This window comes from Moschus berezovskii, chromosome 13 (genome assembly GCF_049115385.1).
Source record: "Moschus berezovskii isolate FMDL1 chromosome 13, NW_MosBer_1.0, whole genome shotgun sequence".
Taxonomy (NCBI): domain Eukaryota; kingdom Metazoa; phylum Chordata; class Mammalia; order Artiodactyla; family Moschidae; genus Moschus; species Moschus berezovskii.
This window is the reverse complement of record NC_142472.1, coordinates 75,342,509-75,355,659: the sequence shown is the minus strand read 5'-3', so window position 1 is coordinate 75,355,659 and position 13,151 is coordinate 75,342,509. Positions and strand designations below refer to the sequence as shown.

Below are 13,151 nucleotides of genomic sequence, written 5' to 3'. Positions count from 1 at the left end.
TTATGTAAAAATGACTACAATGTTTGAGAAGACTTAGTAAATTCCTTTTGTGTTCCAAATCAGGAAGAATGATGGCTAGTCTGCTTCTTCTATATGGTAGTCAAATAAAGTTTTCCAGAGTTTTTATTTTTCTGAATGAATTACCTTAAGTTTTACTTCATGATCTTTCATTATTAAGAGAAAAAAGAAAGAGGAAAGCTTAACTGGGGATGAAAAGGTCTTTAAAATGATTTTTCTTGTGCCAAAAGTTTATATCAACTTGCTTTTCAATACTGTGAAATATGGCTAAATCCCCCAAATCTAAGTCTATCACAACTCTCTGAAGAATATGTATATTACATGTATGACATCATGGTCAATGATTTCCAAGTTGATTATCTAAAGTTCTAAGGTACTTTTAAACCAAAACTATTGGTGATTTTCAGTATGCAAAGAATAATTCTGATTTAGAAACTGCCTACACGTGCATATGGATCTGCTTATATTCATCTTTAAAACTGGAATTAAAATTGTGCATATTACAGTTCTACTCCTGATCAGATTTCTAACCTTAGGTAGGTGAGGTAACCCCTCTGTTCCTCAAATTCTTTATCTATAAAATGCAATGATAATATTACCTATATTAAGATGAAATATTGTATAAGTCTCTTGAAAATGAACGTACAGAAAAAAAGGACTTTTTCTCCCTTTAAAACAAATGTTTCCTGAGTATGTTATAGTTCACAACTTACTCTGAAACAGCTTTAAATTTGGAAGAACTAATGTGCAAGCAGTATGTTTATTCTTGAATAATAATAATAATAATAATAATAAAAGCTTATCTGAGGGTAAAACAAGCAAACTTTGCTTTGAAATGTAGATCTATATCTACTATAGCAGATAATCTATATGCGTTTGGTTGGATGTTTGAACCTAATTATATGTATGTATGGGGCTTCCCAGGTGGCTCAAGTGGTAAAGAATTCGCCTGCCAATCCCGGAGACACTGGTCTGATCCCTGGTTTGGGAAGATCCCCTGGAGAAGGAAATGACAACCCACTCCAGTATTCTTGCCTGAGAAATCCCATGGACAGAGGAGCCTGGTGGGGTTGAAGAGTCAGACACTGACTGAGCATGCATGCATACATATGTATGTATATGTGTGTGTGTGTATTTTTTCCCAATAATGACATTTGAAACTCAAGAGCTCAGATTACTTTTTTAAGAGCTCAGCTGCTGCTGAAAAATCTTCCTATTTCTGCCTAAATTTCTCCCAGTGTGCTTATTATGTTTGCCATCTCTCTGGCATATCCTTTCCCATGTATTAGAAACTTAAAAGGAAATAACAGAAAAACTTCAAGAAGTACTAGTATAAAGGGGCAAATGCAACATGGGGACCTAGGTAGCCAATTCCGATCCCAATACTGAGATGTGGAATGTGTTTAGATCGGAAAAAAGAGCTACATTATGGCTTAATCAAGCAAGGTAAAATAACTACCCAGTACAACAGCCTACCGAAGAAGGCAATGGCACCCCACTCCAGTACTCTTGCCTGGAAAATCCCATGGACAGAGGAGCCTGGTAGGCTGCAGCCCATGGGGTCGCACAGAGTCGGACACGACTGAGCGACTTCACTTTCACTTTTCACTTTCATGCACTGGAGAAGGAAATGGCAACCCACTTCAGTGTTCTTGCCTGGAGAATCCCAGGGACAGGGAAGCCTGGTGGGCTGCCGTCTATGGGGTCGCACAGAGTCGGTCACGACTGAAGCAACTTAGCAGCAGCAGCATGATAGCCTACAAGTACCAGGTTTAGCACAAGTTTAGTAAATAAGATAAATCATATTCATTTCCTAATATCACACTAGGCCTTTTAAAAACGTACAGAAAAGTATCACAACATTGTAAAGGAATTATACTCCAATGGAAAAAAAAACAGAAAAACTGTACAGACACCTATGAATGAGACAGGTATCATCTCACTGTACTCTTGAGGAGAATGAAAGAGAAAATGACAAGGTCTCAGGAATTTCACTGAAGAGCATCACCCGATAGCCACAGTATATTCTGATTTCAGTTGAGGAGGAAGGTAGCTGCAGAAGACTGTTTATACAGTATAAACAGTGGACCAGCATCACCTCTGCCCCACGGGGAAAGTTTCCCTCTTCTACAACATCTGTCTTACATCTCTTTTTACTTATACCCTTATACTCATGGTCAGTTATTTTTTCATCCCTATCTTGTGTGTGAATATAACCATCTTATTCTGGGTTCAATGCAATTTTTTCCTACTGAATAAAGATTGAATTAGAGAACAAGAAAATTAACAGGCTGTAGCAATAATTTTTAATTCAGGGCAAAAGTATATTAATAGCAATTAAAACATTTGGTCCTTCTTCCTTAGGGACAGAAATCCAATGTGAATCTTCTTCACTAACACAGGATCTTCAGAGCTGAGCAGGAGCAGCCTCAAAGAACTGATTTAGCAAAAGATCTAGAGAAGTATGGGCTTCCCTGATGGCTCAGTGGTAAAGAACCTGCCTGCTGATGCAGGAGACAGAGGTGCGGTCCCTGGTCCGGGAAGATAGCTTGGTGAAGGAAAAGGCAACCCACTCCAGTACTCTTGCCTGGAAAACCCCATGGACAGAGAAGCCTGGCGCGCTACAGTCCATGGGGCTGCAAAGAGTTGGACATGACTTAGCAATGAACAACAGCAGCAACCAACAGCAAGTAGTGAAGTATGAAGTTTAGCCAAAGGTCTAGAAAGTCAAAGCAAATCGTAAGACTGCATGGGGACAACTTTGAATTTTCAGAGGTCTGTGTGATTACTACTATCAGTGTGCTACCTGAGGAGAGAAATAGAAAGTGTAAGTATTACTTCTTTTTAATTTGTTTTCCTTTTTGCAGATGAGAGAAAATTAAGATTATATTAAAATGCAAAGGGTGTTAGAACAGGAAGAAACCTTATTAACCTTCTAAAGATGAAAATATACAGTGCTCTCACTAGAACAGTCTTATTCCACATCTCTTTTCACAGGCTTATTATTAATAGTGCCCTTTCATTCTAAACAGCATCTTGATTAGGTGATAAGTTATATGGTTATGCTACAGTAAAAAAGTCGCATTTTACAAACAGGGTAAAATCTGTTTCTTCATGTCTAACCCAGACATGCACGTTGAACATGTCATTAACTGCAGAATTCTCAGGACATTGCTTTGTTCACCTTACCATGCTACCCTCTCAAAGCGCAAGACTGATAATTTGATAGAAACAAGATGTATGGAACTTGTGGATTTCACTAATAAAATAGCATCACTACCTTTGAGCTGCTCAAGTCATTGCAATTTACAGGTGATGAAAACGTGCTCTGAATATGCAAACTGTGGTCCGCTATTATCTCCACTCCAAAGGAAAATTCACACTTCACCCACATCTGCTATAAGTCTATTTTTAGCTACATGGAGTGGGCGGACAACTAGTTCTTTCCATGCTGGTCTCAGGCATGACCATCTTGTTTCCAGGCTCAATGCACTTTCGCTTCCACTCATAAGTAAGTATTTAAAAAAAGAGTTGGAATTAACTCACCATAGCAACAATGAACAAGCCATGGCAAGAATTTTTCAGTATAGAACTGGAAACAGTAATGCATAAGTTAAATCACTGTATCTGTCTTCCTTAGAAACTTAAATAGCCAACAGTTTTTCTTTTGATTGATCTTATCAACTAATACACATTTTAAATTTTATTTCAAGTTGTACACAATAGAAAAAAAGTTATTTTAAAATCACAAGCCTGGTTTCCATGAAGCTGAAACTGTATATAAATTTGTTAATGGTAATACAAATTAAAAACCATCTTATTTCCAATTGAAACTCAAGATATAATTTATAAAAAGGATGCAAAAAAACATGAGTACTAACAGAAGTTTGTACATTAAAGACATTTGTTGAACTCTCTAATGTAAGAGATAAGTTATATCCATTAAATCACCAAACTAGCTTCAAAATGCCCATAAATATTCCTAATCAATCAGTAAAACATTATTCCACAGAAAAGTGTATATATTAGAAATGACGTCAAATCATTCTTATCAAAAAGAAAATTTACTTATTAATAATATAAACCAATTCATTGATAAATTTCTAACACAATTCCATCTAGCTCTTTTACCACTAAAGGGAAATATTTGTTTCTTTTTAAGAAATCTTTGAAGAAATTGTTAAACCCTTAACAATCTACTTTTATTAGCATATATTCTAACAAGTTTTATAATAACTTCAAAGAATAAACACTGATGATGTAAGCACTTAGAATAAATACATGTAGCTGGACTATCATTATATACAACAGTCTTTTCCTAAGGAAAGCAGAGAGTTCCTTCTATATGAGACTGAAGTTCAATAAAAAGCAATTTTTGTCCCTTGGGAATTCATGATAATGGATTTCCTTACAGACAAAGACAACATTAGATGCATTATCAATAAGTTATGCATATTTAAAACTGTTTTCTTGTGAATTTGTGCTGACTTAATTATCCTACTAACAAACACTGTCAATTATCTTTCTGGCCAACAATATCATATTTGTTAAGATTCTTTGTTAAGTATATAGCCTATAATTACAAAATAAAAAGCAGGCAAGTAGCCCACATGAAACAAAACCCACTTATTTTCCCTGCCTCTTTCATCTGTCAGGCTAAAATAAGAAATCCCCAAATTTCAAGTTAATATAATTTTAAATTTAGAAAACTATAACAGAAAAATATATGGTGACAGAAATAAAAACATCTTAACTAAATATATATTATCTCTTCATGTAGTTTGCATGTTTGTACAATGATTCTGTACCAGGTTAGGAAAAAATGAGAATCATAGGAATTCAACAAAAGGACAGAGACTGTTAAAGAAACAAATATTTCCCTTTATTTGATTACATTACATCTACTCATGGGACATTTGGAATAACTGAATTTCTCAATTTACAGACCTATAAATAATGCTATTTAACCGAAATCCAGCCAGCAAATAGCACCATATACTTGAAGAGCTTACCCACACCAGGTCAGTTTAGTAGAGTATAACAGTAGACTCAGAATGATCAGCATTTGAGAATCAGAACAGTTACACTCAAGAGTACTTTATCAAGAGTGATTTGCCTTACTCCTTCGCCAGCTGCACATTGGATGGTTTTGCTCCAATTGGTATTCCGTATTTGTGCAAAGTGTTAATCAAAATCTCCCTCGTGTCACTGTTGTAAGAATCAAAGTCAAACACGTTCCTAACCACACTGGAGAGACCTTCAGTGGGAAATTTCTGTATTAAAAAAAAAAATTCCCTTATTACCATGTGATAAAATACACAGTATTATAAAGATTTCCCAAACTGACAGAACAATAATGATCAAATAAACTTCACTAGACCTTTTCTCACTGGCCTTGTCAGATAAATGGATAGGAGGAATGCTTTTTTCTCTTTAAACGTTTATCCTGATGACTTAATATTTTTCTTTTTCAATAAATTTCAGAATTTGAGGGGAAACAGTTCTTTCTCTCAAATGTTAAATCGGTACTCAAATCCTGGGGTTTGGTGACTTTCACCACTTTCTGAAATCTCCTGCTTTTAAAATGAGTACTGAGCTTCCCTGGTGGCTCAGTTGTAAAGAATCTGCCTGCAATGTGGGAGACCCAAGTTCGATCCCTGGATCGGGAAGATCCCCTGGAGGAGGAAATGGCAACCCACTCCAGTATTCTTGCCTGGAGAATCCTCATGGACAGAGGAGCTTGGCGGGCTACAGGCCATGGGGTCGCAAAAGAGTTGGACACGACTTAGTGACTAAACAACAACTGGATTGACCAAATTAAAAAATGCTACTTAAATAAAGCAGAGTGTTGAATATCTATATGGAAATATTCAGAAAAGCCACAAGTCCAAGAGTAAATGAAAAAAAAAAGGTAAAGAAATAAAAAAAGAAAGGAAGAAGGTAAAAAGTACAGAGAACAGACACAGGGAAGCGCAGAGGGAAAGAAAATGAGGGTTACAGACAGCTGACTTCACGCTGCTGGGGTCCTCTGGGTCACTCATCGCCTCTGTCTTGATTCTCTCTAGGTGCTGGGATCTCAGCTGGACTTGCCATGGTTTTACAGGCAGAACAAAGCTTTCTATTTTCCCATCTAGGTTTTCGGAGGTCAAGAGTCATTAGGTTATGACTGTTCGCTTGGAAACCATCATTTATTATAAAAGCAGATGCCATTCTCCCAAACCATCCCACCCTCACAGGGTCGATGCATGTTACAGGATGCTCGGGGCTGGTATGCGGGGATGACCCAGAGGGAGGATAAGGGGAGAAGGGAAGTGGGAGGGGGGATTCGGGGTGGATTCATGTCAATGTATGGCAAAACCAACCAATATAATATTGTAAAATAATTAGCCTCCAATAAAAATAAAAAACAAAAACAAACAAAAAGGTCAAAAGAATATAAGAATTAAAAAAAAATAAAATAAAATAAAAAAATAAAGATAATGCCAAGCTGTTTTTCAAAGAGAAAAAAAAAAAGCAGAATCTACACAGGCTTTTTGTCTTCTTTACCAAGGTGAAAAGTGAAAGTGAAAGTCGTTCAGTCATGTCCAATTCATTGTGATCCCATGGACTGTATAGTCCAGGCCAGAACTGGAGTGGGTAGCCTTTCCCTTCTTCAGGGGATCTTCTGAACCCAGAGATCAAACCCAGGTCTCCTGCATTGCAGGAGATTCTTTACCAGCTGAGCCATAAGGGAAGCCCAAGAATACTGGAGTGGGTAGCCTATCCCTTCTCCAGTGGATCTTCCCAACTCAGGGATCGAACCCAGGTCTCCCTCATTGCAGGTGGATTCTTTACTAGCTGAGCCACAAGGGAAGCCCAAGAATACTGGGGTGGGTAGCCTATCCCTTCTCCAGTGGATCTTCCCGACCCAGGAATTGAACCAGGGTCTCCTGCACTGCAGGCAGACTCTTTACCAACTGAGCTATCAGGGAAGCCTTCCAAAGTGAACTATGCATCGTGGATGGCTATAAGGAATTTCATTCTTTTGCCCACTTACTCTATCCAACAAAATCTTCTCACAGTATTTACAGGTGGGAGGAATTGGGGGCGGGAGGAGACGGGGACGACAGAGAATGAGATGGCTGGATGGCATCACCAACTCAATGGACATGAGTTTGAGTGAACTCCGGGAGTTGGTGTTGGACAGGGAGGCCTGGCGTGCTGTGATTCATGTGCAAAGAGTCGGACACGACTAAGCGACTGAACTGAACTGAATCAATATTATTAGTTTCAAGTCAGTTTTTTATCAAGTCTTTCATTTTCAAAATGAAAATATTTTTACTCAGAGACCATATATGCTTGTTGTATAAAGTCAAATAGTAGTAAAGCTTCCCTTCTGTCTCATTCTCCTGTCTTCCCACACCCCCCAGAAAACCTCCACCAAATTTCCTAGCTCTTTGGTAATAGCCATGGCACGGAACCTTGTCAAAGTCAATTCAGAGGTTAAACAACAAATGTTCATTTGGATTACAGACATTTCATACTACATCACCTGAATTAGTATTAAAGAGAAATGGAAAGACTGGGTATAAATTAGGCAAAAAATTAAAAAAAATCTAAAGACTGATGACGTCTTTTAAACTTTCATGTACACGCAGGTGCCATACCTGCAAATGCTTGACTATGTTGACAACTTCTCTGGTGGAATAAGGGTAGTTAATAATACCCTGGTCAGCTAAATTCCTCAGCTCTCCAAAGGCAGCGACGAGCTTCTGAAGGATGGGCTCGGGCACATTTGGGCCGTACTGCCTGAGCATCCTGAGTTCCGAGTAGGGTTTGGGATTATCCACTGCATGGCAGCTAAAAATATCACCTATGAGAAAAAAAAAAGATTCACACTCAGTATGCAACTAACCCCTTATAAGGACAAAGCAAATACGAAATGATCAATGAAAGAGCCATGGGTTGCTCACCGAAGCACTTCTATTTTTAAATGCGTAAAACTGCATAGAAAGCCTGTCCAACAATAGGTATGCAGAAAAAAGCAAATGACTAAAGCAAAAATGAGCCTGAGTGATGTGTGGTTTATTCCACATAGATTTATTTCTGTTAAAAATTATACAATACTTGGATATAATCTCACTGGTAGATAGTCGAGTACAAATAACAGAAAGAGAAGTCCCTGTGAGCTCCTGCCAATCCCACTCCTTCCCCCACAGGCACCCAGGGTTAACACTTTCCTGTATTCAATTTTTTCATATTTTTCATGTCAGTATTTAATATTTATTTATTTTTAATTGATTGATGATTGCTTTACAATATTGGTCCTGCTAGTATTTTTAAACGCATATATATATATATATATACATACACATACACACACACATATATATATGGTCTATAGTCCAACCACTCAGTCATGTCTGACTCTTAATGACCCCATGGACTACAGACCGTCAGGCTCCTCTGTCCATGTGATTCTCTGGGCAAGGGTACTGGAGTGGGTTGCCATGTCCTACTCCAATTTAAATGCACACATACAAACATACATAGTTTTGATAATTTAGTCTTTTTCCATTAATTGGAAAATACTCATGTGGTTCTGAGATTGCATTTTTAACTTTATCAGTTCAGTTCAGTCACTCAGTCGTGTCCGACTCTTAGCGACCCCATGAACCACAGCACGCCAGGCCTCCCTGTCCATCACCAACTCCCGGAGTTCACTCAAACTCATGTCCATCGAGTCGGTGATGCCATCCAGCCACCTCATTCTCTGTCTTCCCCGTCTCCTCCTACCCGCAATCGCTCCCAGCATCAGAGTCTTTTCCAGTGAGTCAACTCGTCGCATGAGGTGGCCAAAGTATTGGAGCTTCAGCTTTAGCATAAGTCCTTCCAATGAACACCCAGGGTTGATCTCCTCTAGAATGGACTGGTTAAATCTCCTTGCAGTCCAAGGGACTCTCAAGAGTCTTCTCCAACACCACAGTTCAAAAGCATCAATTCTTCGGTGATCAGCCTTCCTCACAGTCCAACTCTCACATCCATACATGACCACGGGAAAAACCATAGCCTTGACTAGACAGACCTTGGTTGGCAAGGTAATGTCCCTGCTCTTTAATATGCTATCTAAGCTGGTCATAACTTTCCTTCCAAGGAGCAAGCGTCTTTTAATTTCATGGCTGCAATCAGCATCCGCAGTGATTTTGGAGCCCAAAAAAATAAAGTCTGACACGGTTTCCACTGTTTCCCCATCTATTTCCCATGAAGTGATGGGACCAGATGTCATGATCTTCGTTTTCTGAATGTTGAGCTTCAAGCCAACCTTTTCACTCTCCTCTTTCACTTTCATCAAGAGGCCTTTGAGTTCCTCTTCACTTTCTGCCAGAAGGGTGGTGTCATCTGCATATCTGAGGTTATTGATATTTCTCCCGGCAATCTTGATTCCAGCTTGTGCTTCTTCCAGCCCAGCATTCCTCATGATGTACTCTGCATAGACGTTAAATAAGCAGGGTGACAATAAACAACCTTGACGTACTCCCTTTCCTATTTGGAACCAGTCTGTTGTTCCATGTCCAGTTCTAACTGTTGCTTCCTGACCTGCATACAGGTTTCTCAAGAGGCAGGTCAGGTGGTCTGGGATTCCCATCTCTTTCAGAATTTTCCACACTTTATTGTGATCCACACAGTCAAAGGCCTTGGCATAGTCAATGAAGCAGGATAGATGTTTTTCTGGAACTCTCTTGCTTTCTCCATAATCCAGCGGATGTTGGCAATTTGATCTCTGGTGCCTCTGCCTTTTCTAAAACCTGCTTGAACATCTGGAAGTTCACGATTCACATATTGCTGAAGCCTAGCTTGGAGAATTTTGAGCATGACTTTACTAGCGTGTGAAATGAGTGCAATTGTGAGGTAGTTTGAGCATTCTTTGGCATTGCCTTTCTTTGAGATTGGAATGAAAACTGACCTTTTCCAGTCTTGTGGCCATTGCTGAGTTTTCCAAATTTGCTGGCATATTGAGTGCAGCACTTTCACAGCATCATCTTTCAGGATTTGAAAGAGTTCAATTGGAATTCCATCACCTCCACTAGCTTTGCTCGTCGTGATGCTCTCTAAGGCCCACTTGACTTCACATTCCAAGATGTCTGGTTCCAGGTGAGTGATCACGCCATCGTGATTATCTTCGTCGTGAAGATCTGTTTTGTACAGTTCTTCTGTGTATTCTTGCCACCTCTTCTTAATATCTTCCGCTTCTGTTAGGTCCATACCATTTCTGTCCTTTATCGAGCCCATCTTTGCATCTGTTGTTTTCCTCCATTTCTTTGCATTGATCACTGAGGAAGGCTTTCTTATCTCTCCTTGCTATTGTTTGGAACTCTGCATTCAGATGCTTATATCTTTCCTTTTCTCCTTTGCTTTTCGCTTCTCTTCTTTTCACAGCTATTTGTAAGGCCTCCTCAGACAGCCATTTCGCTTTTTTGCATTTCTTTTCCATGGGGATGGTCTTGGTCCCTGTTTCCTGTACAATGCCATGAACCTCCGTCCAGAGTTCATCAGGCACTCTATCTATCAGATCTAGGCCCTTAAATCTATTTCTTACTTCCACTGTGTAATCATAAGGGATTTGATTTAGGTCATATCTGAATGGTCTAGTGGTTTTCCCTACTTTCTTCAATTTATAGCACACGGTAAATATCTTCAGAAATTATATACATATATGCAGGACTTTTAATGTATACTAAAAATGGGGAAATTAGTTATCATCACTCTCTAAACAATTTATATCTTGCTCACATTGCTAGAATATACTTTCTAAGTTGGTTTCAGAAAAGTAAACATGCAGAGATAATATCTAAATAAAAATCAAGGAAAAGGAATTGGAAACAAAATATTTCACCCATAATTTAGACTAATGAGAACATATTAGAAAAATATAATCTATGCTCGAGAGAGAGAAATTTCTCAGATAAAAGTTCACATAATTCTGATTTATAATCCAAAGGACTGGGACCAACGGAAGTTAGAGTAAATAGATTTGAATTATTTAATATGTTCATTTTAGAAAGGAAGGATATTTAGAACTTACTTGGACTCAGAAATGACTCAGATCATTCTTTTATTGTTATCATATATACATGAAAGCAACTGAATAAAATGCAATCATGATAACTTCAAGCTTGTATCTCACAGGCTAAACTCATTCAAATACAAACATGAAAAACAGCTTTGGCCTTTTTTGCTGAAAAGCAAATGCAACACTAATATAAAGCTATAAAGTGAAAGTGAAGTCGCTCAGTCGTGTCCGACTCTTAGCGACCCCATGGACTGCAGCCTGCCAGGTTTCTCCGTCCATGGGATTTTCCAGGCAAGAGTACTGGAGTGGGGTGCCATTGCCTTCTCCCATGTAAAGCTATAATCGATCCCTTATTCATTCACTCATCAAATAATAATTACATTCCTTCTATGCGCCAAGTAATACTCTATATACTTTATAGACTTCAGTGATCAAAAACACACAAACCCCTGTCCTCATGGAGTTCAGATTCTGGCGTAGGGAGGAAATAAACAAAATTATAAATGTTAGAAACTGTACGTTTCAAGGAAAAAAGAAAAGCACAGTATAGTACTTGAGAAATGGTGATGGCTGGGGATGTCAGACAGGTCGGCCTCGCTGAGAAGGTGACAACTAGGCAAATGCAGGTATGTGACGGAAGAGCATGGCAGGCACAACTAATGCAAAGACCCTAGGGCGAGCATGGCTGGCATGTTCAGAGAAGGGGCAGGGGGCAAGGAGGCTGGAAGAGGGTAAGCGATGGGAAAGCAGCACAGAGCAGGGCAGGAAGCAAGGTCAGTGAGGTCAGAGGACGCGAGACTCTCACCTGAGGAGATTCTACGCGTGTCAAGCATATTCGTGTACACTCATCCCTCTTGCCTTTTATTTTCTATTAATTCAACTGGCAGACTACTACACAGGCTGTTCTCATTGTTTCACTTAATACATTTCTAGGAACCTTTTTTCCTTTGGTATCAGCATGGGTAAACTCATGTTCCATCTTTTTTTAAACAACTGCATGGTAATTTACTGAGTGGATATAATAGAATTTCTTCACTCAGTCCCATTGGGGTGTACATTTGGGTTGCTTCCTTTTATTTTTGCAACTATAAACAATGCTATATTGCCTATCCTTGTACTTAAATTATTGCACAGGGAATTTCCTTGGATAAATTCCTTGATGTGAAGTCGCCAGATCAAAAATCCTACTAGGAGACTGAGCCAGCTTCACGTTGAATATGGAATGCCCAGTATTCAGAATTAGCTACTTGTCACAGAGAAGAGAACTTCTTCTTAAAGGTTCCTGATGATTCAGTTTATCCCAGGGCCTCTCCAATAAATGTGAATCAGTCTCCCCAGAGCTGGCCTCAAACCTTTCCACAGTTAGTGTGATGTGATGAAAACCAAACACTAAAAACCCTTTCTTAATTTGTATTCTACTCTAAGACTATCTATAGTCTTAGATATGAAGCCAAGTTCTAACACTTATCATCTGAGTGGCCCTAGAAAAATAATCTCTCCAAATATCAGACATTCTTCTCCTCTAAAATGGGGATAAAAATACTCTCACAAAATGGTTGTGATGATGACAGCATGTGGGAGCAGTTAGTTGGGAGCATTCAGTGACAACCAATATAGCACTGCTACTACGATGATATTATTATTGTTATTGCTACTATTTTGGTTATTATTATCATTATTGTTTTTACCTAAGGTACCGAAGAAATCATTGCCTAGGAAAGGAAATCCAGGTCTGTTGGCCAGAACAATCATTCTAAAATCAGGATGAATCACTATAACATTTTCTCTTCCATTGACTAGTGCAGCATCTGAAAAAAAAATTTCAATTTATTCTTTATTGATATTCAATAATTCTTAAGAGTATCAAGTTATAGCCTTTAAAATAACTATATGGAGTTATAGTTTTATATAACTGTAGGGTTTTATAACTGTAGGATTGTAAAACAACTCTAAGAAATCTCGTTTTAGTAACTGGGTTGGAGAAAACAAAAACATCTTTGAGAAAGTTTGCTTAGAACAGAATACTGATAAAATGTTTACTCAATTATACAGGAACTTGCATTTTTATGTAAATTAAAGGCAC

At 38.5% G+C, this 13,151-nt stretch overlaps 1 protein-coding gene across 1 annotated transcript in view; it reads right to left on the bottom strand.

Moving 5' to 3' along the window:
- VWA8 (von Willebrand factor A domain containing 8) overlaps positions 1-13,151 on the bottom strand; it is a 399,072-nt gene that overhangs the window by 189,143 nt on the left and 196,778 nt on the right. The window contains exons 24-26 of the mRNA XM_055426030.2: positions 12,757-12,876; positions 7,665-7,870; positions 5,140-5,291 (exon numbers count right to left, since the gene is read on the bottom strand). Coding sequence (XP_055282005.1) covers positions 5,140-5,291; positions 7,665-7,870; positions 12,757-12,876 — 478 coding nt within the window. The remainder of the gene's footprint in view (positions 1-5,139; positions 5,292-7,664; positions 7,871-12,756; positions 12,877-13,151) is intronic.